General features: G+C 44.7%; 1 protein-coding gene across 1 annotated transcript; it reads left to right on the top strand.

Annotated features, from left to right (window-relative positions):
* Positions 1 to 2,071: 2,071 nt before the first annotated feature.
* LOC115140459 (pro-opiomelanocortin) lies at positions 2,072 to 9,792 on the top strand. Its single transcript, XM_029678789.2, has 3 exons — positions 2,072 to 2,225; positions 7,987 to 8,119; positions 8,318 to 9,792. The coding sequence occupies exons 2-3, from the start codon at positions 8,000 to 8,002 to the stop codon at positions 8,876 to 8,878; spliced, it is 681 nt and encodes a 226-aa protein (XP_029534649.1). The 5' UTR covers positions 2,072 to 2,225; positions 7,987 to 7,999; the 3' UTR covers positions 8,879 to 9,792.
* The last annotated feature ends 16,405 nt before the right edge of the window (positions 9,793 to 26,197 follow it).

Genomic DNA, 26,197 nt, shown 5'->3' with positions numbered 1-26,197 from the left:
CCATCTTGAAAGTGGCAATCTGCAGTAGCTACATCCATGTTTGGACGTGTAAATTAATTATATGGACCCATTGATTCGTTGAAATGTATCTTATACATGCCTCATACCCCATCAGAACCCCAAATATAAGCTTGTTTTACTCCGATGTTTGTAAACTAGGTAAATGTAAACGAACACTATATAGCCTCAAAAACTTGGTTAAAACTCTCATTTTGATATCCATAGCCATGCATCCATAGCTCTGTCAATTAATTTGAGAGTGGGTACATTTATCCAACCTCATCCATCCCTCAGCTTTCTACCGAATCAGATGTGGAGGTAAGCTTTGTTAAAGTTTCAACTGCTGATATCCCCTTTAAAGCAAAAAATACAATTGTTCAATACGCTTTTCAATATACTTCTTGCAACATCAAAGCAACATTTTATTGGAGAGAGAAAAGCTTTATATTTGGGATCCACCATGTCACCCTCTGCCATTCTGTGGCTAGCCTAAAGTTCCCTTTCTTTTTACAAATCAATTCAAAATGTACTGTAAAGTGTGTAAAACCTTTGTTTCTAGAAAAATCTGTCAATAACTAAGTGTAATTGCTTTCTTTCTCCAGCCCCTAACAGAGATTTCTGTGGTATTCTTTTGTATCTTGTTTCCTTTAATTATATGGAGCAGTCACAATGGTGCATTCAGATCATCCTCCACTGCAATGGAAGCCATTGTTTTTCACAATGTGTGTAGCACAAGAGGTTGGTGGTACCTTAATTGGGCAGGACAGGCTTATGGTAATGGTGGAGTGGAATACATGGAATGGTTTGGCTTCCATATGTATGATGTCATTCCATTTGCTAATTTCCAGCCATAATTGCGAGCTGTCCTCCCCTCAGCAGCCTCCACTGATGTGTAGGGTTGCAAAGGGAGGGTATACTGTATTTCTGGTAACTTGAAAAGTTTATAACATGTCAAATAAATCACATTGTAAATTAAGACAATTTTAATATTGACATTTTTTTTAATGACAAAAGCTGTATAACATTATCCTAAATATAACCCATCAACTTTGTGCATATCGTTGGTGTTTAAAAGGGAGGGTTTCAGCATGAAATATCCTTTATATTTTGACGTGCTTTTATTTATTTTCATCTGTCAATATGTGTCTGTTGTAAATGTAAATAGGGTTGCAGAGTTCCTTGGAATTGATTTAATTGTTGATTAGATACTTTTTTTAAAAAAATAATTAGGCTGTTTTCTCTTGATCATAATGGTCTATACACTAAAAACTTGTGGACAATAATATGGACACAGATCTAAATATGAAGAGAAATTCATATTTTACATGAATACATTTCAAATATATATTTAACAATAAATTCCGACTTACCATAGATTGCCAAAATTATAGATAATTCTGTTTTGCAACCCTACAGTGTGTGTGTGTGTCAGCTTCAATCCTGCTTGCGTGTGTAAGGTGGAAAGAGTGTTTGCTTGCCCCTCTACAACCCAACTTCTAAGGGTTTATTAAGGTGTAGCAATGATGTGTGATCATCAATGAGTCAGATTTCTGAGAAAATGTTGATTTGCCCTTAAATGTTATCCTTGATGAAAACCAATGGAACCAACTCCATTTGTACGCTGCCCGCTGCTGCCCTTTCGCCTATGAAAACATGTTACTCCACATCACTCCTCCGTAGCTGATTAGGTAGCAGTGTTTAGCACCTCCTTGAGTATCCATCTACTGACAATAGGGGCTGGAGAGAACCTCCGATCCGGTGTCAGCGTCACCTTTTAAACCCAGAAAGAGATGTGTCAATTTTCCCACATACACATATGATTCAAAAACTGATCAACGCAAAGAAACACAACGTTAGTTGCTATGGCATGACTCAACAAGTGGCAGCTACCTGCTAAGACCTCACCTGTCATCTGGTAACGTGAGCCCCCATCGATTAGAGAGAGAGAGGGAAAGTGTGTGAGGGTGGAATTTCCTATGACCTCCCCACCCCTAGCCTCCTACCCACCCACACGTGTCTTTGGCTACAGTATAAAAGGAGCTCCCACCTCACAGACATAGACACAGGACAAATTCCCACTAAGAAATTGATCAGACAACCAAGGGAAGAGAGAGAGAGAGAGAGAGAGAGAGAGAGAGAGAAGGAGTGATTCCATTCTGCGCTGTGAGATCCTGCAGAGAAAGACAGGAGACCTGTGGAAGAACAAAACCAGAAAGTGAAAGAAGGTAAGGAAGATGAACCTGCTAAAGAGCAACAGCAAACTTCTGCATAATTTTCCATTCACGCTCTGAATTAGCTGTTGTCTTATTTTGTTGAGAATTATTAGTAAGACTTAGCACTAGGCTGTGTGCATAAGTATGATTTTAGATAATTGCACAGCTCTATTGCATGTTAACATTCCTACCCTGAATATTAGCAGAGGTAAGCTGACTAATCTGCTTATCTGCAATATATATTTCATTATGTTTGAAATAGATTTGTTGGATAAATTTAAGGCTGATAATGTTCATCTCTATTAAACACAGATTAGTATATTGGCATTTAAATAAACATTGAAACATTGGACATTTACTGTATATCAACTAGGTTAACTAATATTCCAATTAGTTAGGACACAAATGATTGGACACATCCAATACTTGTACTATCAAATAATGATGAAATCAATGTTAAGTTATAAGTAAGAATTCACATTTGGTAACGCTTAAGGTTTCCTGATAATTGAAACAAAGTTTAATGAAGTTCTTGCTTGGTGCATATCAAAGGTGTAATAAAAATGGCTCCTGATAATAATCATTTCAGACAATAATGTAATGCACTACTATACTGCTGTGTATGTGAGAGCCTCCTTGGAGAGTAAAGCTTAGTGCTAGAGGACGGTTCATAAAAGGTACGCACTGTTGAAGGCACAGACTTATTGTGACTGTGAGGTCTGCCCACATACCATCTATTCATTACAATAGCGAAGAAGGTGTGATTATTCAATTCCAATACAATCAAATCTGTCTAATACAACACCAAATCATTCAGTGAGATTATTTGTCCTAAAGTAGAGAGATGAGAAATATTGATTAGGTATCAATTGATCAGGGATAGGAAATATGAACATGCATGCATGGACTACCAACTCATAACATCACTTTTTGTAGTAATAATACTATAAAAAAATATATAAACTACTTTGTTAGTAATTAGAAGAATTTGGGGGGAATACTTATTTTACTGTAACTTTTGGACACAAAGGTATACTTGTGTGTCAATGTATTAGTCATCATCAATTGAGTTTAAAAGTTACTGTAAAATCAATGCTAATTTCCCCCCCAAGATAACCTTTTTTTGAGCCATTCACAAGCAAATGGCATTTCCTCCTCTAGTCTTTCTGACGAAACAAGTGGCTGACCTTTCTGCAATGCAGAGCTCAACCTATTCTCAGAAAACCCGGGAACATTCCCAGGACATTTTTGTTCACCAAATACAGTATATCCTTGGAATTTTCTCCTAACATTCCCTAACATGTTGTGCACAACACCTGTTAAAACTATTACAGGACATTCTCCTAAGGTTCTCATTAGGTTGCCAGGGAATGTAATAACACAATGTTCCGGTATATTCTTAGAACATACTGACACAACAAAATGTGGGAGCAATAGAAATGGTTCTGAGGAAACGTTACAGGAACGTTCTGCTTATTTTGATGGATATGAAAAAAATACAATTTATTTTAAATTTTTAAAGGGCATATTTCTACAATGAATGGTCTCATAAAGTTAGTGTGACGTTTTGACCTTATGTTCCAAAAACATTCCTTGAACATACTTCATGAAATGATGTCTGGATTCAGTTGAATTGGTTATGACAACATTGCAGGACCGTTCTGCTAATGTCCATGGAGACTCTCACATAGGTACAGTGTGATGTGTCCATTAGCGTTCCCTGAACATACTTCAGCAATAAAATGTAGGACAAATAGAAAATGTTGGAGAACATTCCTGGAATATTCAACTAATGTTGGTGGATATACAGTATTACTACTGACACCTACAACAAACAAACAAGAAACATTCCTGCAAGACTGTTATAAAGTTATTCTGCAAATTCATGTCATGATGTTCCAATACATCCAGTACATCACTGAGCCGAGCTTCCTGCCATCCAGGACCTCTATACCAGGTGGTGTCAGAGGAAGGCCCTAAACATGGTAAAAGACTCCAGCCACCCATGTCATTGACTGTTCTCTCCACTACCGCATGGCAAGCTGTACCAGAATGCCAAGTCTGGGACTCCTTAACAGCTTCTACTCCCAAGCCATAAGACTAATGAACAGTTAATCAAATGGCTAACCCCCCCCTTTATTTTATTTTATGCACTGACTCTCTTGCACAGGCTTGATGTACACTCACTGGACTCCAACCGCACACCCACACATGCACTACATGGCCAAAAGTACGTGGGCACCCCTTCAAATGAGTGGTTTTGGCTGTTTCAGCCACACTGTTGCTAATGGGTGTATAAAAATCGAGCACGTAGCCATGCAATCTCCATAGACAAACATTGGCAGTAGAATGGCCCGTACTGAAGAGCTCAGTGACTTTCAACGTTGCACCTTTCCAACAAGTTAGTTCGTTAAATTTCTGCCCAACTAGAGCTTCCCCGGTCAACTGTAAGTGCTGTTACTGTGAAGTGGAAATGTCTAAGAGCAACAGAGGCTCAGCCTCGAAGTGGTAGGACACACAAGCTCACAGAACGGGACCGCCGAGTGCTGAAGCTCGTAGCGCTTAAAAATCTTCTTTCCTCGTTTGCAACACTAACTACCAAGTTCCAAACTGCCTCTGGAAACAACGTCAGCACAATAGCTGTTAGTCGGGAGCTTCATGAAATGGGTTTCCATGGACGAGCAGCAGCACACAAGCCGGAGATCACCATGCTCAATACCAACCTACGGCTAAAGTGGTGTAAAGCTCACCGCCATTGGACTCTGGAGCAGCGGAAATGCGTTCTCTGGAGTGATGAAACACGCTTCATCATCTGGCAGTCCGACGGACTAATATGGGTTTGCCAGGATAATGCTACCTGAATTCATAGTGCCAACTGGGCTGTTTTTCATGGTTCGGGCTAGGCCCCTTAGTTCCAGTGAAGGGAAATCTTAAAGCAACATCATACAAAGACATTCTAGAATATTCTGTGCTTCCAACGTTGTGGCAACAGTTTGGGGAAGGTCCTTTCCTATTTCAGCATGACAATTCCCCCGTGCACAAAGCGAGGACCATACAGAAATGGTATGTCGAGATCGGTGTGGAAGAATTGTTCCAACATCTAGATGTTCCAACATGTTCCAACTTCCCAGAAGAGTGGAGGCTGGTATAGCAGCAAAGGGGGGACCAACTCCATATTAATGCCCATTACTTTGGAATGAGATGTTCGACGAGCAGGTGTCCACATACGTTTGGTCGTGTAGTGTATCTCACTACACTGACACTCCAACACACAAACACTCACACACACACGGGGACAAACACAAAACACACACACATGCATTTTGACACCACACACACATGCACACACATGCGTTCACATTCTTCACATACACTGCTGCTACTCTCTGATTATTATCTGTGCATAGGCACGTTACCCCTACCTACATGTACATATTAAATAATTTACCTCAACTAACCCGTACCCCTACACATTGACTAGGTACCGGTACCCCTTGTATGATCATTTATTAGGGTATTTAAAAAAATAGTTACAGCTAAAATGGTAATCAAGTATAATTGAACCAGCAATCTGCTGTCTTACAGCCCTGATAGTCTGCTAAGCCACCAGGAGAGAGCTCATCTGTTTCATTCTGTACATAAAGCTGTTCAGACACAGCAGGGGTTCAAACTGTGGAACCCAATTCCTACATTTGAATATAAAAACTGAATTTATCAAACAAAACTATGCTACATTTGATCTCTGGGACCCTCAGGATTACAAATCAGAGCAAGATTCCTGAATGTAAGTACATTATTAACCTTCAGAGGTGAATGTATCAAACCAGTTGCTGTGATAAAAGTGTTTTGTTGTTGTGCACTCTCCACAAACAATAGCATGGCATTTTTTCACTGTAACAGCTACTGTAAATTGGACAGTGCAAAATAAGATTAACAAGAATTTAAGCTTTCTTCCCATATGGGACATGTCTATGTCCTGGGAAATGTTCTTTTTTACTTACAACGTCATGCTAATCACATTAGCGCACATTAGCTCAACCATCCCACGGGGGGACACTGATCCCGTAGAGGTTATTAATCAAAGAATTATGTCTCATATTTACCTTTGCAATTGATATAGACAAATTATTAAATCACAAGTATCCTCTCTTTCTTTCAAATCCCAATGTTTCCATTGGATTTCCCTTTGCATTGAAATCCTTAAATTAAGATTGAAATTATGGCTATAAGATTCCAACTATGGCTTACTCTTAGTACATATTCACATCTATTTACACCTCACCACAATTGATCAGGCAATAATAAAAATGTAATGTGATTTCTGAAATCAAGTTTGTAGGGAACTAAAAGTACTGTCTATATAATTGATTGGTAGAGTAAGAAATAATAAAGGGTACATATTTTTCTAGATGTAGTTATCCTCTCTCTGCAAAGACAAACATCACAACCTGGAACTCTTATCATAACGCTGTTAACAGCTTTGTACTTATGTTAGTCCCATCCTAGTGGTGTGGTGGATTCATTCCTGGGATAACACTCCAAAAGATCCCAACTAAATGTTTCGGGAACTTTTAAATAACATTCTGATTAAGGTGAGACAAGTTTCCACAGACATAGATGTTTTGAGTTTGTCAGAGAACTCCACAGCAGTAAGAATGCCATGACAAAACACTCCGTTACATTGTAACTCAATACTCTGTTCCTTTTTTCAGTCACTGTTTTAGTATGTTCAGTAAAAGTATGTTGTATGTTCAGTAAAAGGTGTTTCTTTATTATTTAAAGACAACACATTCCTGCCTTCATACAGTACCTGGTGTTAGTACAGTATGTTCGGAACATTCTTGCAAAATCAGAGGTACGTTTTTAACATCCTAATACAAAGATTGTATAATCATCAACACAACTGGACAGATTTTGTGTTATTATCATTTTTGAGGGGAATGTTCTTAATAATATGTTCTGGGAACATTTACAGAACCAGTTATGGTTTGCTGGAATCTTTTTCTGAATGAAAATACATAATTGGGTGTTCTAGGTTCTATTATAGAACACCTGGATGGTTATCAGTGATGGTAAGAGGTACAGTCATCAGTGATGACTGAGGTACAGCCACAAAGTTAAGGATATAGGGAGCAGGAGCGGTGGTTGGTCAACTTTAACTTGTGCTAACTGCTAACTTAAAGATAACAGGGGGCAATAGACGAGGGGAGATGCGTCACAAGGCCATTGAAGGCTGCCTCCCATTCAGAGACTTCCTTTGCACATCTTCCACAATATTTTATAGACAATGTTCCAGTGTATGTGTGGGACAGGGGCATGAATGAGCTCCTTATCTGTGTTGTGTGTGTGTTCACAACGGCACTGATATATAGGAGCAACAGATAAACAAAGGGCAATGAAGTCACCTTTGAAAAGAATGTCTGAGCGTCACATACGTTGGGTGATAGAATTCCAATGGTATGGGTTCTAATCCATCCTTCTTATAGTTTGCCCTTCACCAGTTTACCTGTGAATACTGCATTCATTCCCTTTTGTGTCATACATACTTTTTATTCAGTGTAAGGGATTATTTCAGATTGATGCAGGACAGGGTTAAAGTTGATCAAGAGGAAGTAGAACTGCTGGTGAAATGACCACAGACTCAAGCCCTATTCCTCTATGCGCCTCATCATCTGCAGTCTATTTTCATGACGTGTTTCTGATCAGAATTAAATAATTGTACATGTCTTTGTCATTGGCTAATCCTCCCTGTGCCTCTGTGTGTCTTGTGCAGTATTAGGTTGAATATGGTGTGTGCGCCCTGGCTGTTAGCGGTGGTGGTGGTGTGTGTGTGCAACCCCGGGGTGGGGGGGCAGTGCTGGGATAGCTCCCACTGCAAAGACCTCCCTTCAGAGGACAAGATACTGGTGAGTCAGAGTTCAAATCATCACCTTCATTCAGTAATCATCATCAAAATCAGTATGAGATTTAATCATCATCTATAGCAATTTTCATCACTCACTATTCATGGATTGTTCTTTAATCCATCCATATACCACTAAACACTGTTCCTGTCCGTCCATTTGTATTGAACTCCCGTCTCCTGTTCTTCTTCCGTCTGGCAGGAGTGCACCCACCTGTTCAGGTCTGGGCTCCAGGACGAATCCCCAGAGCCCAGATCGGCTGCCCAGCAGTCCACTGAGGAGAGCCTCTCCCTGGGCATCCTGTTGGCAGCCCTGACCTCTGGAAAGAGAGCCCTGGATGCTGACCCTGAGCCCCACAGCGACAAGAGACACTCCTACTCCATGGAGCACTTCCGCTGGGGCAAACCCATTGGGCACAAACGCCGCCCCATCAAAGTCTATGCCTCCAGTCTGGAAGGGGGGGACTCCTCCGAGGGCACCTTTCCCCTGCAGGCACGCAGGCAGCTGGGCAGCTGGGAGGACGAGATGGTGGGAGCTCTGGGGAACCAGGGGGCCAAGGCTCAGACCAAGGTAGTCCCCAGAACCCTCACTGTGACGGGGCTGCAAGATAAGAAGGATGGGTCCTATCGGATGGGTCACTTCCGCTGGGGCAGCCCAACCGCTATCAAGCGCTACAGTGGCTTCATGAAGCCATATACCAAGCAATCCCACAAGCCCCTGATCACGCTGCTCAAGCACATCACCCTTAAGAACGAGCAGTAGAGGAGGGCAGCAGGAACAAGGGATAGAGGGAAGGGAGGGGAGGGATGGGATGAGTGTAGTAAAGAGGAAAAGATGAAAGATGAACTGAATGTTTTGAAGACCAGTGGCAACTGTTGAAAACTAAGTGTCGTATTTAATCTGTAGCCAAGTTTCCAGGGTAACACAAAAAATGAATTATAGCTCTGCAATATAAAACAATGAAACAACAAACAAGTCAACAAAAAAAAATCTTATATACATTTCAGACAAGATATGGTATGTTTCCTGTAAAAAAGATAAGGCAATGTTCCCATTCAAACAGCCCCTTATTTACAACTTATTTGCAGGTATGCCCTTTTATACATATCAGTGGGTAACTGGCAAATTGGGAGGGTAGGGTGTGCCGTTAACAATCAAAGTGTTAATTCATTTACCTGCAACGAAGCGGAGAACCATACTGTACACAGACCTGATACCTGTATTTTGGTTAGAGGGTCTGTGAAAATACAGGAATCATGACATATTTTTTTTTTAACCCTTACCCCTTTCAGAATGACAAAAAAGCTTGTACTGTATAAAAAGCTGGCATGGTAAAATAGTGTGATTTTTGTCTGTATATGAAAGGGATATTAGCATTGCCCTAGATACCCCGTAACGGTTTTGATTGAATATTGCAATTGATAGCTGTAGAATTCATTTATGGCCTTGGCTTGAATGCTGTATGAGAAAGTATAAATTGAAGGAAGTACTTAGAAAGTCTTCGGTAACAGTGACCATACTGAATACTGTGTATAGATGACAGACTGGGGTAGGGAGTGGGTATGAGAGAAGATCATTTCAAATGGAATACTATTTTTCCTCATTATTTTTATTGAGATAAATTGTACCATATTGTAAATGTATGTATTAAACAGATACTGCTTTGTGGCAAGCAACACAAATGACTTCCTTTTTTGTGCTGTACATTACATTTATTTGAGGTCTACCAAACAAGCAACCAAGATAAAATCAATGGTGCTGTCATTATACAGGTATAAGCAGTGCCGATTTTAGCATGTCAATTTTGGTGGGGCAAAAATAAACAAGTGGGGTGCATGCCAGCAAGGCCACAACACAACACTAAACAATACAGTAATTGCACTATAACAGTGAAAAATGGTGCCCACAAACTGCTCGGGCCTACATAAAGCTGTCCCAACAGCAGTCCCAACATATTACCACTGCTACACCTGGCTATCAGCGGAGCCTTGTCTGTCAGGGAAACAGTTCATTCAGCCTCATTGACTTCCTTTAAAAAATATATAGCTGATATGGCTGACTTGCTTAAACAAATGTGGTTTCTATGAACAATTGAAATGTACAAACTATGGCATAAGGGGACGACAAGCGGATAAGAGGCAATCCGTCATTTCAATTAAGACATTAATGAGCAAGCTAGGATGTACCTAGTCAATATAACTATTTGTTTAGCACTATTGAAATGTACAGTGACAGAATTCAGAACATGGGCTGTTCTTACAGTGTTCTCCCTATACACCAAGTAAGAACCATAGGATAAATAAAGCGGGATAAGCAAACAATGAAAGCTCTTACAATATTACATCACTTATGCAGGAGCATACAATACATTTTTGGACTCACTTTGTTGTGCTATGCTCACTTGAACAGGAAGGAGGCGTGGCGGTCCATCAAAGTCTGGCATTCTCTGAATTGATTGTGAGTTGGATGACCTTTCAAAACGTATTTTCCCAGTCGGAGCTCGTTTATTCCCGACTTCCCAGTTGTCTTGAACTCACTGAAGTCAAGTTTTCGCAGTTCCGAGTTAACCGTTGTTTTGAGCGGCGCGGCACAAATCATGCTTCATTGACTTGGAAAAGAGCCCCTTAAGCCCAGATTTGGGACCACACAGCCATTCCACTGAATAGCAGGCTTGTGATTGCTTTACGATGCTTGCAGTTAGCCACTGTCACTGATTCCTTCCAAAAAATTAATTGTTGAATTTGAATGTTTATGTCCAAAGGCTGAATACGTTTTATCTATTATTTCTCTTCATTATCTCTGTCACGTCTGCTCTCTCACTCTTCCCTCCCCTGGCGCTTGAGGGCGCCAGGCTGCCCTGCATCACACACTCCTGTCATCAATTACGCACACCTGCCTTCCATCGTCAGCGATATTGGACTCACCTGGACTCACTTATCATCTGTTTATTACCTCCCCTATATTTGTCAGTTTGCCTGCTCTGTTCCCTGCTGATGCATTGATTATTTTTTGTCTTTGTTTTCTTGTATGCTGACTCTGTTCCTGTCTCGTTCCATGTCCGTTCCTTATTAAATGTTTGACTCCCGTACCTGCTTCGTCTCTCCAGCGTCAACTCATGTGACAATTTCTCTTCATATGACAAGGGTTAAAAAGGATTTGCCAGTAGATTGTCGACTTGATTCATGATGACTGCTAGCTAAGATTTTGAAAGTATGATGTTGACATGATCAGTCCAATCAAAGCTACTTTACATATAACGTGATTTGATGTAATTTTATCTGTGGCCAATGACCTTGAGTCTTCCTGGATGGGCACTTCTAATGTAACTCTATGGCAGCACCTAAAGGGCTAGAATTTTCTAGCTCTAACCTTAGACTTGGCAGTGACATTGTGTTCCCATGAGTGACAGAACACTGAGCCAATCATGTCATAACGCTTCATATTTTCTGCTGGCTTGCCCCAGCACAGAGCTAGGCTGAAACACCTGATTTTTGGAGCTGCCTTACTCAAGAAATCAAAAAAGAGACAATGTTTGTATGCGGCTTTATTAATTCAATGATATGTACTTTTTTTTACATTGATTGCAAACTGATATGTGACACAGACTAACTTTCTCAGGCCTTTTATACTGTATATACTGTACAGTTAGTGAAAGTCTAAACACCCCTTGCACAGTCTTCACATTTTGCTGTCTTAAAACTAAATCCAAAAATGTAATATATTTTTTCCTACTGATCTACACAACCTACTCCACATTTTCAAAGTCATTATAAAAACGTATAAAAAGTTTACCACACAAAAAATATCAGAAAAAGTAGATTTTATCCCAGCTACCACATTTTGTTCCTTAAAAGTTATGGGACCGTACATTTTTAATTTCCCATTGTTTCTGGGAACGAAGCCATACAGTGCATTCGTAAAGTACTCAGACCCCTAGACTTTTTCCACATTTTGTACCGTTACATTTTTCCCCCATCAACCTACACACCTACCCCATAATGACAAAGCAACAAAAAAAAGCTGAAAAATATAATTTCCATAAGTATTCAGACCCTTTACTCAGTACTTTGTTGAAACACCTTTGACAGCGATTACAGCCTTGAGTCTTCTTGGGTATGACGCCACCAGAATGGCACACCTGTGTGTAGGGAGTCCTCTCAAGCTCTGTCAGGTTGGACGGGGAGCGACGCTGCACAGCTATTTTCAGGTCTCTTTCCAGAGATGTTTGATCTGGATCATGTCCGGACTCTGGCTGGGCCACTCAAGGACATTCAGAGACTTATCCCGAAGCCACTCCTGCGTTGTCTTGGCAGTGTGCTCAGGGTTGTTGTCCTGTTGGAAGGTGAACCTTCGTCCTAGTCTGAGGTCCAGGTTTTCGTCAAGGATCTCTCTGTACTTTGCCCCGTTCATCATTGCCTCGATCCTGACAAGTCTACCAGTCCCTGCCGCTGAAAAACATCCCCATAGGTGCCTTTTGGCAAACTCAAAGCGGGCTGTCATGTGCCTTTTACTGAGGAGTGGCTTCTGTCTGGCCACTACCGTAAAGGCCAGATTGGTGGAGTGCTGCAGAGATGATTGTCCTTCTGGAAGGTTCTCCCATCTCCACAGAGGAACTCTAGAGCTCTGTCAGAGTGACCATCAGGTTCTTAATCACCTCCCTGACCAAGGCCCTTCTCCCTCGATTGCTCAGTTTAGTTGGGCAGCCTGCTCTAAGAAGAGTCTTGGTGGTTCCAAACTTCTTCCATTTAAGAATGATGGAGGCCACTGTGTTCTTGGGGACCTTAAATGCTGCAGAAATGTTTTGGTACCCTTCCCCAGATCTGTGCTTCGACACAATCCTGTCTTGGAGCTCTACAGATAATTCCTTCAACCTCATGGCTTGGTTTTTGTTCTGACATGCACACATCTGTCAACTGTGGGACCTTATATAGACAGGTGTGTACATTTCCAAATGATGTCCAATCAATTAAATTTACCACAGGTGGACTCCAATCAAATTGTAGAAACATCTCAAGAATTATCAATGGAAATAGGATACAGCTGAGCTCAATTTCGAGTCTCATAGCAAATGGTCTGAATACTTACGTAAATAAGTTATTTCAGTTTTTTATTTGTATTACATTTACAAAAATGTCTGAAAACCTGTGTTCGCTTCATCATTATGGGGTAGTTGTCTGATGGACATTTACGTTGTCTGATGGACATTTACGTTGTCTGATGGACATTTACATTGTCTGATGGACATTTACGCTGTCTGATGGACATTTACGCTGTCTGATGGACATTTACATTGTCTGATGGACATTTGAGTTGTCTGATGGACATTTACGTTGTCTGATGGACATTTACGTTTGTCTGATGGACATTTACGTTGTCTGATGGACATTTACGTTTGTCTGATGGACATTTACGCTGTCTGATGGACATTTACGCTGTCTGATGGACATTTACGCTGTCTGATGGACATTTACGTTGTCTGATGGACATTTACGCTGTCTGATGGACATTTACGCTGTCTGATGGACATTTACATTGTCTGATGGACAAAAGCAACAATATTAAACAATTAGACTCCCCCGATCAGAATTGGATCAGTATCCTCCGAATGCAATTGGTTGCACACTGTTGTCCCAATCTCTGCAGAACGCATCGGAGTATAATTATTGTAGGCCTGCATTGACAGGCTAAAGAAGCCGTTCAATCATGGAGTCGCAAGATGCGTTTTTGAAATAAAAGCCTAGTTTAGTTTGGTCAGCAATGAAGATCCTGGAAAAGTCATGGTGTGTGCGTCACCTGCGTGTGCCAGTGGGCCGTTGCCAGGGGAGAGAGAACGTGAGAGAGACATTGTGCTGCATGTAAAATAATTATATATAATCAAATCACATTTTATTTGCCACATGCGCCGAATACAACAGGTGTAGATAGACCTTAGTGAAATGCTTACTTACAAGCCCTTAACCAACAGCGATTAAAAATAGATAAGTAAACATTTTAAAATAAAAGTAACAAATAATTCAACAGCAGCAGTAAAACAACAAGTGAGGCTTTATACAGGGGTTACCAGTACAGAGTCAATGTGGAGGCTATATACAGGGGGTACCGGTACAGAGTCAATGTGGAGGCTATATACAGGGGGTACCGGTACAGAGTCAATGTGGAGGCTATATACAGGGGGTACCAGTACAGAGTCAATGTGGAGGCTATATACAGGGGTACCGGTACAGAGTCAATGTGGAGGCTATATACAGGGGTTACCTGGTACAGAGTCAATGTGGAGACTATATACAGGGGTTACCAGTACAGAGTCAATGTGGAGGCTATATACAGGGTTACCAGTACAGAGTCAATGTGGAGGCTATATACAGGGGGTACCAGTACAGAGTCAATGTGGAGGCTATATACAGGGGTTACCAGTACAGAGTCAATGTGGAGGCTATATACAGGGGTTACCAGTACAGAGTCAATGTGGAGACTATATACAGGGGTTACCAGTACAGAGTCAATGTGGAGGCTATATACAGGGGTTACCAGTACAGAGTCAATGTGGAGGCTATATACAGGGGTTACCGGTACAGAGTCAATGTGGAGGCTATATACAGGGGGTACCAGTACAGAGTCAATGTGGAGGCTATATACAGGGTTACCGGTACAGAGTCAATGTGGAGACTATATACAGGGTTACCAGTACAGAGTCAATGTGGAGGCTATATACAGGGGTTACCAGTACAGAGTCAATGTGGAGGCTATATACAGGGGTTACTGGTACAGAGTCAATGTGGAGACTATATACAGGGGTTACCGGTACAGAGTCAATGTGGAGACTATATACAGGGGTTACCGGTACAGAGTCAATGTGGAGGCTATATACAGGGGTACCGGCACAGAGTCAATGTGGAGACTATATACAGGGGTACCGGCACAGAGTCAATGTGGAGACTATATACAGGGGTACTGGTACAGAGTCAATGTGGAGACTATATACAGGGGTTACCGGTACAGAGTCAATGTGGAGGCTATATACAGGGGTTACCGGTACAGAGTCAATGTGGAGGCTATATACAGGGGTTACTGGTACAGAGTCAATGTGGAGACTATATACAGGGGTTACCGGTACAGAGTCAATGTGGAGACTATATACAGGGGTACTGGTACAGAGTCAATGTGGAGACTATATACAGGGTTACCGGTACAGAGCCAATGTGGAGGCTATATACAGGGGTACCAGTACAGAGTCAATGTGGAGACTATATACAGGGTGCACCGGTACAGAGTCAATGTGGAGACTATATACAGGGTGCACCGGTACAGAGCCAATGTGGAGACTATATACAGGGTGTACCGGTACAGAGTCAATGTGGAGACTATATACAGGGTGTACCGGTACAGAGTCAATGTGGAGGCTATATACAGGGAGTTACTGGTACAGAGTCAATGTGGAGACTATATACAGGGGGTACCGGTACAGAGTCAATGTGGAGGCTATATACAGGGGTTACCGGTACAGAGTCAATGTGGAGGCTATATACAGGGGTACTGGTACAGAGTCAATGTGGAGACTATATACAGGGGTACCGGTACAGAGTCAATGTGGAGACTATATACAGGGGTACTGGTACAGAGTCAATGTGGAGGCTATATACAGGGGTACCGGTACAGAGTCAATGTGGAGGCTATATACAGGGGTACCAGTACAGAGTCAATGTGGAGGCTATATACAGGGTGTACCGGTACAGAGTCAATGTGGAGGCTATATACAGGGGTACCAGTACAGAGTCAATGTGGAGGCTATATACAGGGTGTACCGGTACAGAGTCAATGTGGAGGCTATATACAGGGTGTACCGGTACAGAGTCAATGTGGAGGCTATATACAGGGTTACCGGTACAGAGCCAATGTGGAGGCTATATACAGGGTGCACCGGTACAGAGTCAATGTGGAGACTATATACAGGGGTACCGGTACAGAGTCAATGTGGAGGCTATATACAGGGTTACCGGTACAGAGTCAATGTGGAGGCTATATACAGGGGTACCGGTACAGAGTCAATGTGGAGACTATATACAGGGGTACCGGTACAGAGTCAATGTGGAGGCTATATACAGGGGTACCGGTACAGAGTCAATGTGGAGGCTATATACAGGGTGTACCAGTACAGAGTCAATGTGGAGACTATATACAGGGTGTACCGGTACAGAGTCAATGTGGAGGCTATATACAGGGTGCACCGGTACAGAGTCAATGTGGAGGCTATATACAGGGGTTACCGGTACAGAGTCAATGTGGAGGCTATATACAGGGTGCACCGGCACAGAGTCAATGTGGAGGCTATATACAGGGGTACCGGTACAGAGTCAATGTGGAGGCTATATACAGGGGTTACCGGTACAGAGTCAATGTGGAGGCTATATACAGGGTGTACCGGTACAGAGTCAATGTGGAGGCTATATACAGGGTGTACCGGTACAGAGTCAATGTGGAGACTATATACAGGGGGTACCGGTACAGAGTCAATGTGGAGGCTATATACAGGGTACCAGTACAGAGTCAATGTGGAGGCTATATACAGGGGTACCGGTACAGAGTCAATGTGGAGGCTATATACAGGGTGCACCGGCACAGAGTCAATGTGGAGGCTATATACAGGGGTTACCGGTACAGAGTCAATGTGGAGGCTATATACAGGGTGCACCGGCACAGAGTCAATGTGGAGGCTATATACAGGGGGTACCGGTACAGAGTCAATGTGGAGGCTATATACAGGGGTTACCGGTACAGAGTCAATGTGGAGGCTATATACAGGGGTACCGGTACAGAGTCAATGTGGAGGCTATATACAGGGTGTACCGGTACAGAGTCAATGTGGAGGCTATATACAGGGAGCACCGGTACAGAGTCAATGTGGAGGCTATATACAGGGTTACTGGTACAGAGTCAATGTGGAGGCTATATACAGGGGTACCGGTACAGAGTCAATGTGGAGGCTATATACAGGGGTACTGGTACAGAGTCAATGTGGAGGCTATATACAGGGGTTACCGGTACAGAGTCAATGTGGAGGCTATATACAGGGGTACCGGTACAGAGTCAATGTGGAGGCTATATACAGGGGTACCGGTACAGAGTCAATGTGGAGGCTATATACAGGGGTTACTGGTACAGAGTCAATGTGGAGGCTATATACAGGGGTACAGAGTCAATGGTACAGAGTCAATGTGGAGGCTATATACAGGGGTACCGGTACAGAGTCAATGTGGAGGCTATATACAGGGGTACCGGTACAGAGTCAATGTGGAGGCTATATACAGGGGTACCGGTACAGAGTCAATGTGGAGGCTATATACAGGGGTATCGGTACAGAGTCAATGTGGAGGCTATATACAGGGAGCACCGGTACAGAGTCAATGTGGAGGCTATATACAGGGGGTACTGGTACAGAGTCAATGTGGAGGCTATATACAGGGGTACCGGTACAGAGTCAATGTGGAGGCTATATACAGGGGTACCGGTACAGAGTCAATGTGGAGGCTATATACAGGGGTACCGGTACAGAGTCAATGTGGAGGCTATATACAGGTACAAGAGTCAATGTGGAGGCTATATACAGGGGGTATCGGTACAGAGTCAATGTGGAGGCTATATACAGGGAGCACCGGTACAGAGTCAATGTGGAGGCTATATACAGGGGTACCGGTACAGAGTCAATGTGGAGGCTATATACAGGGGTACCGGTACAGAGTCAATGTGGAGGCTATATACAGGGGTACCGGTACAGAGTCAATGTGGAGGCTATATACAGGGGTACCGGTACAGAGTCAATGTGGAGGCTATATACTATGGGGTACCGGTACAGAGTCAATGTGGAGGCTATATACAGGGTTACCGGTACAGAGTCAATGTGGAGGCTATATACAGGGGTACCGGTACAGAGTCAATGTGGAGGCTATATACAGGGTTACCGGTACAGAGTCAATGTGGAGGCTATATACAGGGTGCACCGGTACAGAGTCAATGTGGAGGCTATATACAGGGGGTACCGTACAGAGTCAATGTGGAGGCTATATACAGGGGTTACCGGTACAGAGTCAATGTGGAGGCTATATACAGGGGTACCGGTACAGAGTCAATGTGGAGGCTATATACAGGGGGTACCGGTACAGAGTCAATGTGGAGGCTATATACAGGGGGTACCGGTACAGAGTCAATGTGGAGGCTATATACAGGGGGTACCGGTACAGAGTCAATGTGGAGGCTATATACAGGGGGTATCGGTACAGAGTCAATGTGGAGGCTATATACAGGGAGCACCGGTACAGAGTCAATGTGGAGGCTATATACAGGGGTACCGGTACAGAGTCAATGTGGAGGCTATATACAGGGGTACAGGTACAGAGTCAATGTGGAGGCTATATACAGGGGTACCGGTACAGAGTCAATGTGGAGGCTATATACAGGGAGTACCGGTACAGAGTCAATGTGGAGGCTATATACAGGGGGTACCGGTACAGAGTCAATGTGGAGGCTATATACAGGGGTATCGGTACAGAGTCAATGTGGAGGCTATATACAGGGAGCACCGGTACAGAGTCAATGTGGAGGCTATATACAGGGGTACCGGTACAGAGTCAATGTGGAGGCTATATACAGGGGGTACCGGTACAGAGTCAATGTGGAGGCTATATACAGGGGCACCGGTACAGAGTCAATGTGGAGGCTATATACAGGGTACCGGTACAGAGTCAATGTGGAGGCTATATACTATGGGGTACCGGTACAGAGTCAATGTGGAGGCTATATACAGGGGTTACCGGTACAGAGTCAATGTGGAGGCTATATACAGGGGGTACCGGTACAGAGTCAATGTGGAGGCTATATACAGGGGTACCGGTACAGAGTCAATGTGGAGGCTATATACAGGGGGTACCGGTACAGAGTCAATGTGGAGGCTATATACAGGGGGTACCGGTACAGAGTCAATGTGGAGGCTATATACAGGGGTATCGGTACAGAGTCAATGTGGAGGCTATATACAGGGAGCACCGGTACAGAGTCAATGTGGAGGCTATATACAGGGGTATACAGAGTCAATGTGGAGGCTATATACAGGGGGTACCGGTACAGAGTCAATGTGGAGGCTATATACAGGGGTACCGGTACAGAGTCAATGTGGAGGCTATATACAGGGGTACCGGTACAGAGTCAATGTGGAGGCTATATGGGGGTGGAGAGTCAATGTGGAGGCTATATACAGGGGTACCTGGTACAGAGTCAATGTGGAGGCTATATACAGGGGTACCGGTACAGAGTCAATGTGGAGGCTATATACAGGGGTACCGGTACAGAGTCAATGTGGAGGCTATATACAGGGGTACCGGTACAGAGTCAATGTGGAGGCTATATACAGGGGGTACCGGTACAGAGTCAATGTGGAGGCTATATACAGGGTGCACCGGCACAGAGTCAATGTGGAGGCTATATACAGGGGTACCGGTACAGAGTCAATGTGGAGGCTATATACAGGGTGCACCGGCACAGAGTCAATGTGGAGGCTATATACAGGGGTACCGGTACAGAGTCAATGTGGAGGCTATATACAGGGGGTACCGGTACAGAGTCAATGTGGAGGCTATATACAGGGTGTGCCGGTACAGAGTCAATGTGGAGGCTATATACAGGGGATACCGGTACAGAGTCAATGTGGAGGCTATATACAGGGGTACCGGTACAGAGTCAATGTGGAGGCTATATACAGGGTGCACCGGCACAGAGTCAATGTGGAGGCTATATACAGGGTGCATGAGTCAATGTGGAGGCTATATACAGGGGTACCGGTACAGAGTCAATGTGGAGGCTATATACAGGGGGTACCGGTACAGAGTCAATGTGGAGGCTATATACAGGGGTACCGGTACAGAGTCAATGTGGAGGCTATATACAGGGGTACCGGTACAGAGTCAATGTGGAGGCTATATACAGGGGGTACCGGTACAGAGTCAATGTGGAGGCTATATACAGGGTGCACCGGCACAGAGTCAATGTGGAGGCTATATACAGGGTGCACCGGCACAGAGTCAATGTGGAGGCTATATACAGGGTGCACACAGAGTCAATGTGGAGGCTATATACAGGGTGCACACAGAGTCAATGTGGAGGCTATATACAGGGTGCACCGGCACAGAGTCAATGTGGAGGCTATATACAGGGGTACCGGTACAGAGTCAATGTGGAGGCTATATACAGGGGGTACCGGTACAGAGTCAATGTGGAGGCTATATACAGGGGGTACCGGTACAGAGTCAATGTGGAGGCTATATACAGGGGGTACCGGTACAGAGTCAATGTGGAGGCTATATACTATGGGGTACCGGTACAGAGTCAATGTGGAGGCTATATACAGGGGGTTACCGGTACAGAGTCAATGTGGAGGCTATATACAGGGGTACCGGTACAGAGTCAATGTGGAGGCTATATACAGGGGTACCGGTACAGAGTCAATGTGGAGGCTATATACAGGGGGTACCGGTACAGAGTCAATGTGGAGGCTATATACAGGGTACCGGTACAGAGTCAATGTGGAGGCTATATACAGGGGGTATCGGTACAGAGTCAATGTGGAGGCTATATACAGGGAGCACCGGTACAGAGTCAATGTGGAGGCTATATACAGGGGTACCGGTACAGAGTCAATGTGGAGGCTATATACAGGGGTGTACAGAGTCAATGTGGAGGCTATATACAGGGGGTACCGGTACAGAGTCAATGTGGAGGCTATATACAGGGGGTACCGGTACAGAGTCAATGTGGAGGCTATATACAGGGGTACCGTACAGAGTCAATGTGGAGGCTATATACAGGGGGTACCTGGTACAGAGTCAATGTGGAGGCTATATACAGGGGGCTAGAGTCAATGTGGAGGCTATATACAGGGGGTACCGGTACAGAGTCAATGTGGAGGCTATATACAGGGGTACCGGTACAGAGTCAATGTGGAGGCTATATACAGGGGGTACCGGTACAGAGTCAATGTGGAGGCTATATACAGGGTGCACCGGCACAGAGTCAATGTGGAGGCTATATACAGGGGGTACCGGTACAGAGTCAATGTGGAGGCTATATACAGGGTGCACCGGCACAGAGTCAATGTGGAGGCTATATACAGGGGGTACCGGTACAGAGTCAATGTGGAGGCTATATACAGGGGGTACCGGTACAGAGTCAATGTGGAGGCTATATACAGGGTGTACCGGTACAGAGTCAATGTGGAGGCTATATACAGGGGATACCGGTACAGAGTCAATGTGGAGGCTATATACAGGGGGTACCGGTACAGAGTCAATGTGGAGGCTATATACAGGGTGCACCGGCACAGAGTCAATGTGGAGGCTATATACAGGGTGCACCGGCACAGAGTCAATGTGGAGGCTATATACAGGGGGTACCGGTACAGAGTCAATGTGGAGGCTATATACAGGGGTACCGGTACAGAGTCAATGTGGAGGCTATATACAGGGGGTACCGGTACAGAGTCAATGTGGAGGCTATATACAGGGGGTACCGGTACAGAGTCAATGTGGAGGCTATATACAGGGGGTACCGGTACAGAGTCAATGTGGAGGCTATATACAGGGTGCACCGGCACAGAGTCAATGTGGAGGCTATATACAGGGTGCACCGGCACAGAGTCAATGTGGAGGCTATATACAGGGTGCACCGGCACAGAGTCAATGTGGAGGCTATATACAGGGTGCACCGGCACAGAGTCAATGTGGAGGCTATATACAGGGTGCACCGGCACAGAGTCAATGTGGAGGCTATATACAGGGGGTACCGGTACAGAGTCAATGTGGAGGCTATATACAGGGGGTACCGGTACAGAGTCAATGTGGAGGCTATATACAGGGGGTACCGGTACAGAGTCAATGTGGAGGCTATATACAGGGGGTACTGGTACAGAGTCAATGTGGAGGCTATATACAGGGGGTACCGGTACAGAGTCAATGTGGAGGCTATATACAGGGGTACCGGTACAGAGTCAATGTGGAGGCTATATACAGGGGTATCGGTACAGAGTCAATGTGGAGGCTATATACAGGGAGCACCGTACAGAGTCAATGTGGAGGCTATATACAGGGGCACCGGAGAGTCAATGTGGAGGCTATATACAGGGGGTACCGGTACAGAGTCAATGTGGAGGCTATATACAGGGGGTACCGGTACAGAGTCAATGTGGAGGCTATATACAGGGGGTACCGGTACAGAGTCAATGTGGAGGCTATATACAGGGGGTACCGGTACAGAGTCAATGTGGAGGCTATATACAGGGGTACCTGGTACAGAGTCAATGTGGAGGCTATATACAGGGGGTACCGGTACAGAGTCAATGTGGAGGCTATATACAGGGGGTACCGGTACAGAGTCAATGTGGAGGCTATATACAGGGGTACCGGTACAGAGTCAATGTGGAGGCTATATACAGGGGGTACCGGTACAGAGTCAATGTGGAGGCTATATACAGGGTGCACCGGCACAGAGTCAATGTGGAGGCTATATACAGGGGGTACCGGTACAGAGTCAATGTGGAGGCTATATACAGGGTGCACCGGCACAGAGTCAATGTGGAGGCTATATACAGGGGTACCGGTACAGAGTCAATGTGGAGGCTATATACAGGGGTACCGGTACAGAGTCAATGTGGAGGCTATATACAGGGTGTACCGGTACAGAGTCAATGTGGAGGCTATATACAGGGATACCGGTACAGAGTCAATGTGGAGGCTATATACAGGGGGTACCGGTACAGAGTCAATGTGGAGGCTATATACAGGGTGCACCGGCACAGAGTCAATGTGGAGGCTATATACAGGGTGCACCGGCACAGAGTCAATGTGGAGGCTATATACAGGGGGTACCGTCAGAGTCAATGTGGAGGCTATATACAGGGGTACCGGTACAGAGTCAATGTGGAGGCTATATACAGGGGTACCGGTACAGAGTCAATGTGGAGGCTATATACAGGGGTACCGGTACAGAGTCAATGTGGAGGCTATATACAGGGGGTACCGGTACAGAGTCAATGTGGAGGCTATATACAGGGGGTACCGGTACAGAGTCAATGTGGAGGCTATATACAGGGGTACCGGTACAGAGTCAATGTGGAGGCTATATACAGGGTGCACCGGCACAGAGTCAATGTGGAGGCTATATACAGGGTGCACCGGCACAGAGTCAATGTGGAGGCTATATACAGGGTGCACCGGCACAGAGTCAATGTGGAGGCTATATACAGGGTGCACCGGCACAGAGTCAATGTGGAGGCTATATACAGGGTGCACCGGCACAGAGTCAATGTGGAGGCTATATACAGGGTGCACCGGCACAGAGTCAATGTGCAGTCTATGCAATTGAGGTAATATGTACATGTAGGTAGAGTTAAAGTGACTATGCATTATAAACAGAGAGTAGCAGCAGCGTAAAAGAGGGGTCTGGGTAGCCCTTTGATTAGCTGTTCAGGAGTTGTATGGCTTGGGGGTAGAAGCTGTTACGAAGACTTTTGATCCTAGACTTGGCACTCTGGTATTGCTTGACGTGTGGTAGCAGAGAGAACAGTCTATGACTAGGGTGGCTGGAGTCTTTGACAACTTTTATGGCCTTCCTCTGACACCGCCTGGTATAGAGGTCCTGGATGGCAGGAAGCTTGGCCCCAGTGATGTACTAGGCCGCACGCACTACCTTCTGTAGTGCCTTGCGGTCGGAGGCCGAGCAGTTGCCATACCAGTCAGTGATGCAGCTGTAGAACCTTTTGAGGATCTGAGGACCCATGACAAATCTTTTCAGTCTCCTGAGGGGGAATAGGCTTTGTCGTGCCCTCTTCACGACTGTCTTGATGTGTTTGAACCACGATAGATTGTTGGTGATGTGGGCACCAAGGAACTTGAAGCTCTCAACCTGTTCCACTACAGCCCCGTCAATGAGAATGGGGGCATGCTCGGTCCTCCTTTACCTGTAGTCCACAATAATCTCCTTTGTCTTGATCACGTTGAGGGAGAGCTTGTTGTCCTGGCACGACACGGTCAGGTCTCTGACATCCTCCCTATAGGCTGTCTCGTCGTTGTCTGTGATCAGGCCTACCACTGTTGTGTCATCGGCAAACTTCATGATGGTGTTGGAGTCGTGCCTGGCCATGCAGTCATGAGTGAACAGGGACTACAGGAGGGGACTGAGCACGCACGCCTGAGAGGCCCCCATGTTGAGGATCAGCATGGCAGATGTGTTGTTCCCTACCCTTAATACCTGGGGGCGGCCCGTTAGGAAGTCCAGGATCCAGTTGTAGAGGGAGTTGTTTAGTCCCAGGGTCCTTAGCTTAGTGATGCGCTTTGAGGGCAATATGGTGTTGAACGCTGAGCTGTAGTCAATGAATAGCATTCTCACATAGGTGTTGTCCAGGTGGGAAAGGGCAGTGTGGAGTGTAATAGAGATTTCATCATCTGTGGATCTGTTGGGGCGGATGCAAATTGGAGTGGGTCTAGGGTTTCTGGGATAATGGTGTTGATGTGAGCCATGACCAGCCTTTCAAAGTAGTCATTTAGGCAGGTTACCTTAGTGTTCTTGGGCACAGGGAGTATGGTGGTCTGTATTACAGACTCAGTCAGGGACTGGTTGAAAATGTCAGTGAAGACACTTGCCAGTTGGTCAGCGCATGCTCGGAGTACATGTCCTGGTAAGCTGTCTGGCCCTGCGGCCTTGTAAATGTTGACCTGTTTAAAGGTCTTACTCACATCGGCTACGGAGAGCATGATCACACAGTCATCCGGAACAGCAAGTGCTCTCATGCATATTTCAGTGTTATTTGCCTCGAAGCGAGCATAGAAGTGATTTAGGTCGTCTGGTAGGTTTGTGTCACTGGGCAGCTCATGGCTGTACTTCCCTTTGTATTCTGTAATTGTTTGCAAGCCCTGCCACATCCGACGAGCGTTGGAGCCGGTGTAGTACAATTCAATCTTAGTCCTATATTGACGCTTTGGCTGTTTGATGGTTTTTCGAAGGGTATAGCAGGATTCCTTATAAGCTTCCGGGTTAAAGTCCTGCTCCGTGAAAGCGGCAGCACTACCCTTTAGTTCATTGTGGATGTTGCCTGTAATCCATAGCTTCTGGTTCGGGTTTGTATGTACACTGACTGTGGGGACGACGTCATGGATGCACTTATTGATGAAGCCAGTGACTGATGTGGTGTACTCCTCAATGCCATCGGTAGAATCCTGGAACATATTCCAGTCTGTGCTAGGAAAACAGTTCTGTAGCTGAGCATCTGCTTCATCTGACCACTTTCTTATTGACAGAGTCACTGGTGCTTCCTGCTTCAGTTTCTGCGTGTAAGCAGGAATCAGGAGTTTAGAATTATGGTCAGATTTGCCAAACAGAGGGCGAAGGAGAGCTTTGTACGCCTCTCTGTGTGTGGAGTAAAGGTGGTCGGTCTAGAGTTTTTCCCCCATCTAGTTACACATTTAACATGCTGGTAGAGATTAGGTAGAACGGATTTGAGTTTCCCTGCATCAAAGTCCCCGGCCACTAGGAGCGCCGCCTCTGGATGAGTGTTTTCCTGTTTGCTTATGGCCGTATACAGCTCATTAAGTGGGGTCTTAGTGCCAGCATCGGTCTGCAGTGGTATATAGACAGCTACAAAAAATATAGATGTAAACTCTCTTGGTAAATAGTGTGGTCTACAATTTCTCATGAGATACTTTACCTCAGGTGAGCAAAACCTCAAGACTTCCTTAGATTTCATGCACCAGCTGTTGTTTACGAACATACATAGGCTGCCGCCCCTTGTCTTACCAGAGGCCACTGTTCTATCCTGCTGAAAAATCTTAAAACCTGCAAGCTGTATGTTAATCATGTCGTCGTTCAGCCACGACTTGGTGAAACATAAGATATTACAGTCTTCAATGTCCCGTTGGTAGGATGTATGTGCTCGTAGTTCGTCTATTTTATTATCGATTGATTGTACGTTGGCTAATAGGATGGTAAAGGTAGTTTACTCTCTCGGCAACGGATCCTTACAGGGCACCAGGACCGTCATCCACAATA

This window comes from Oncorhynchus nerka, linkage group LG13, assembly GCF_034236695.1.
Source record: "Oncorhynchus nerka isolate Pitt River linkage group LG13, Oner_Uvic_2.0, whole genome shotgun sequence".
Lineage (NCBI taxonomy): Eukaryota > Metazoa > Chordata > Actinopteri > Salmoniformes > Salmonidae > Oncorhynchus > Oncorhynchus nerka.
The sequence above is the reverse complement of the archived record's forward strand: the minus strand, read 5'-3'. Positions and strand labels throughout refer to the sequence as shown.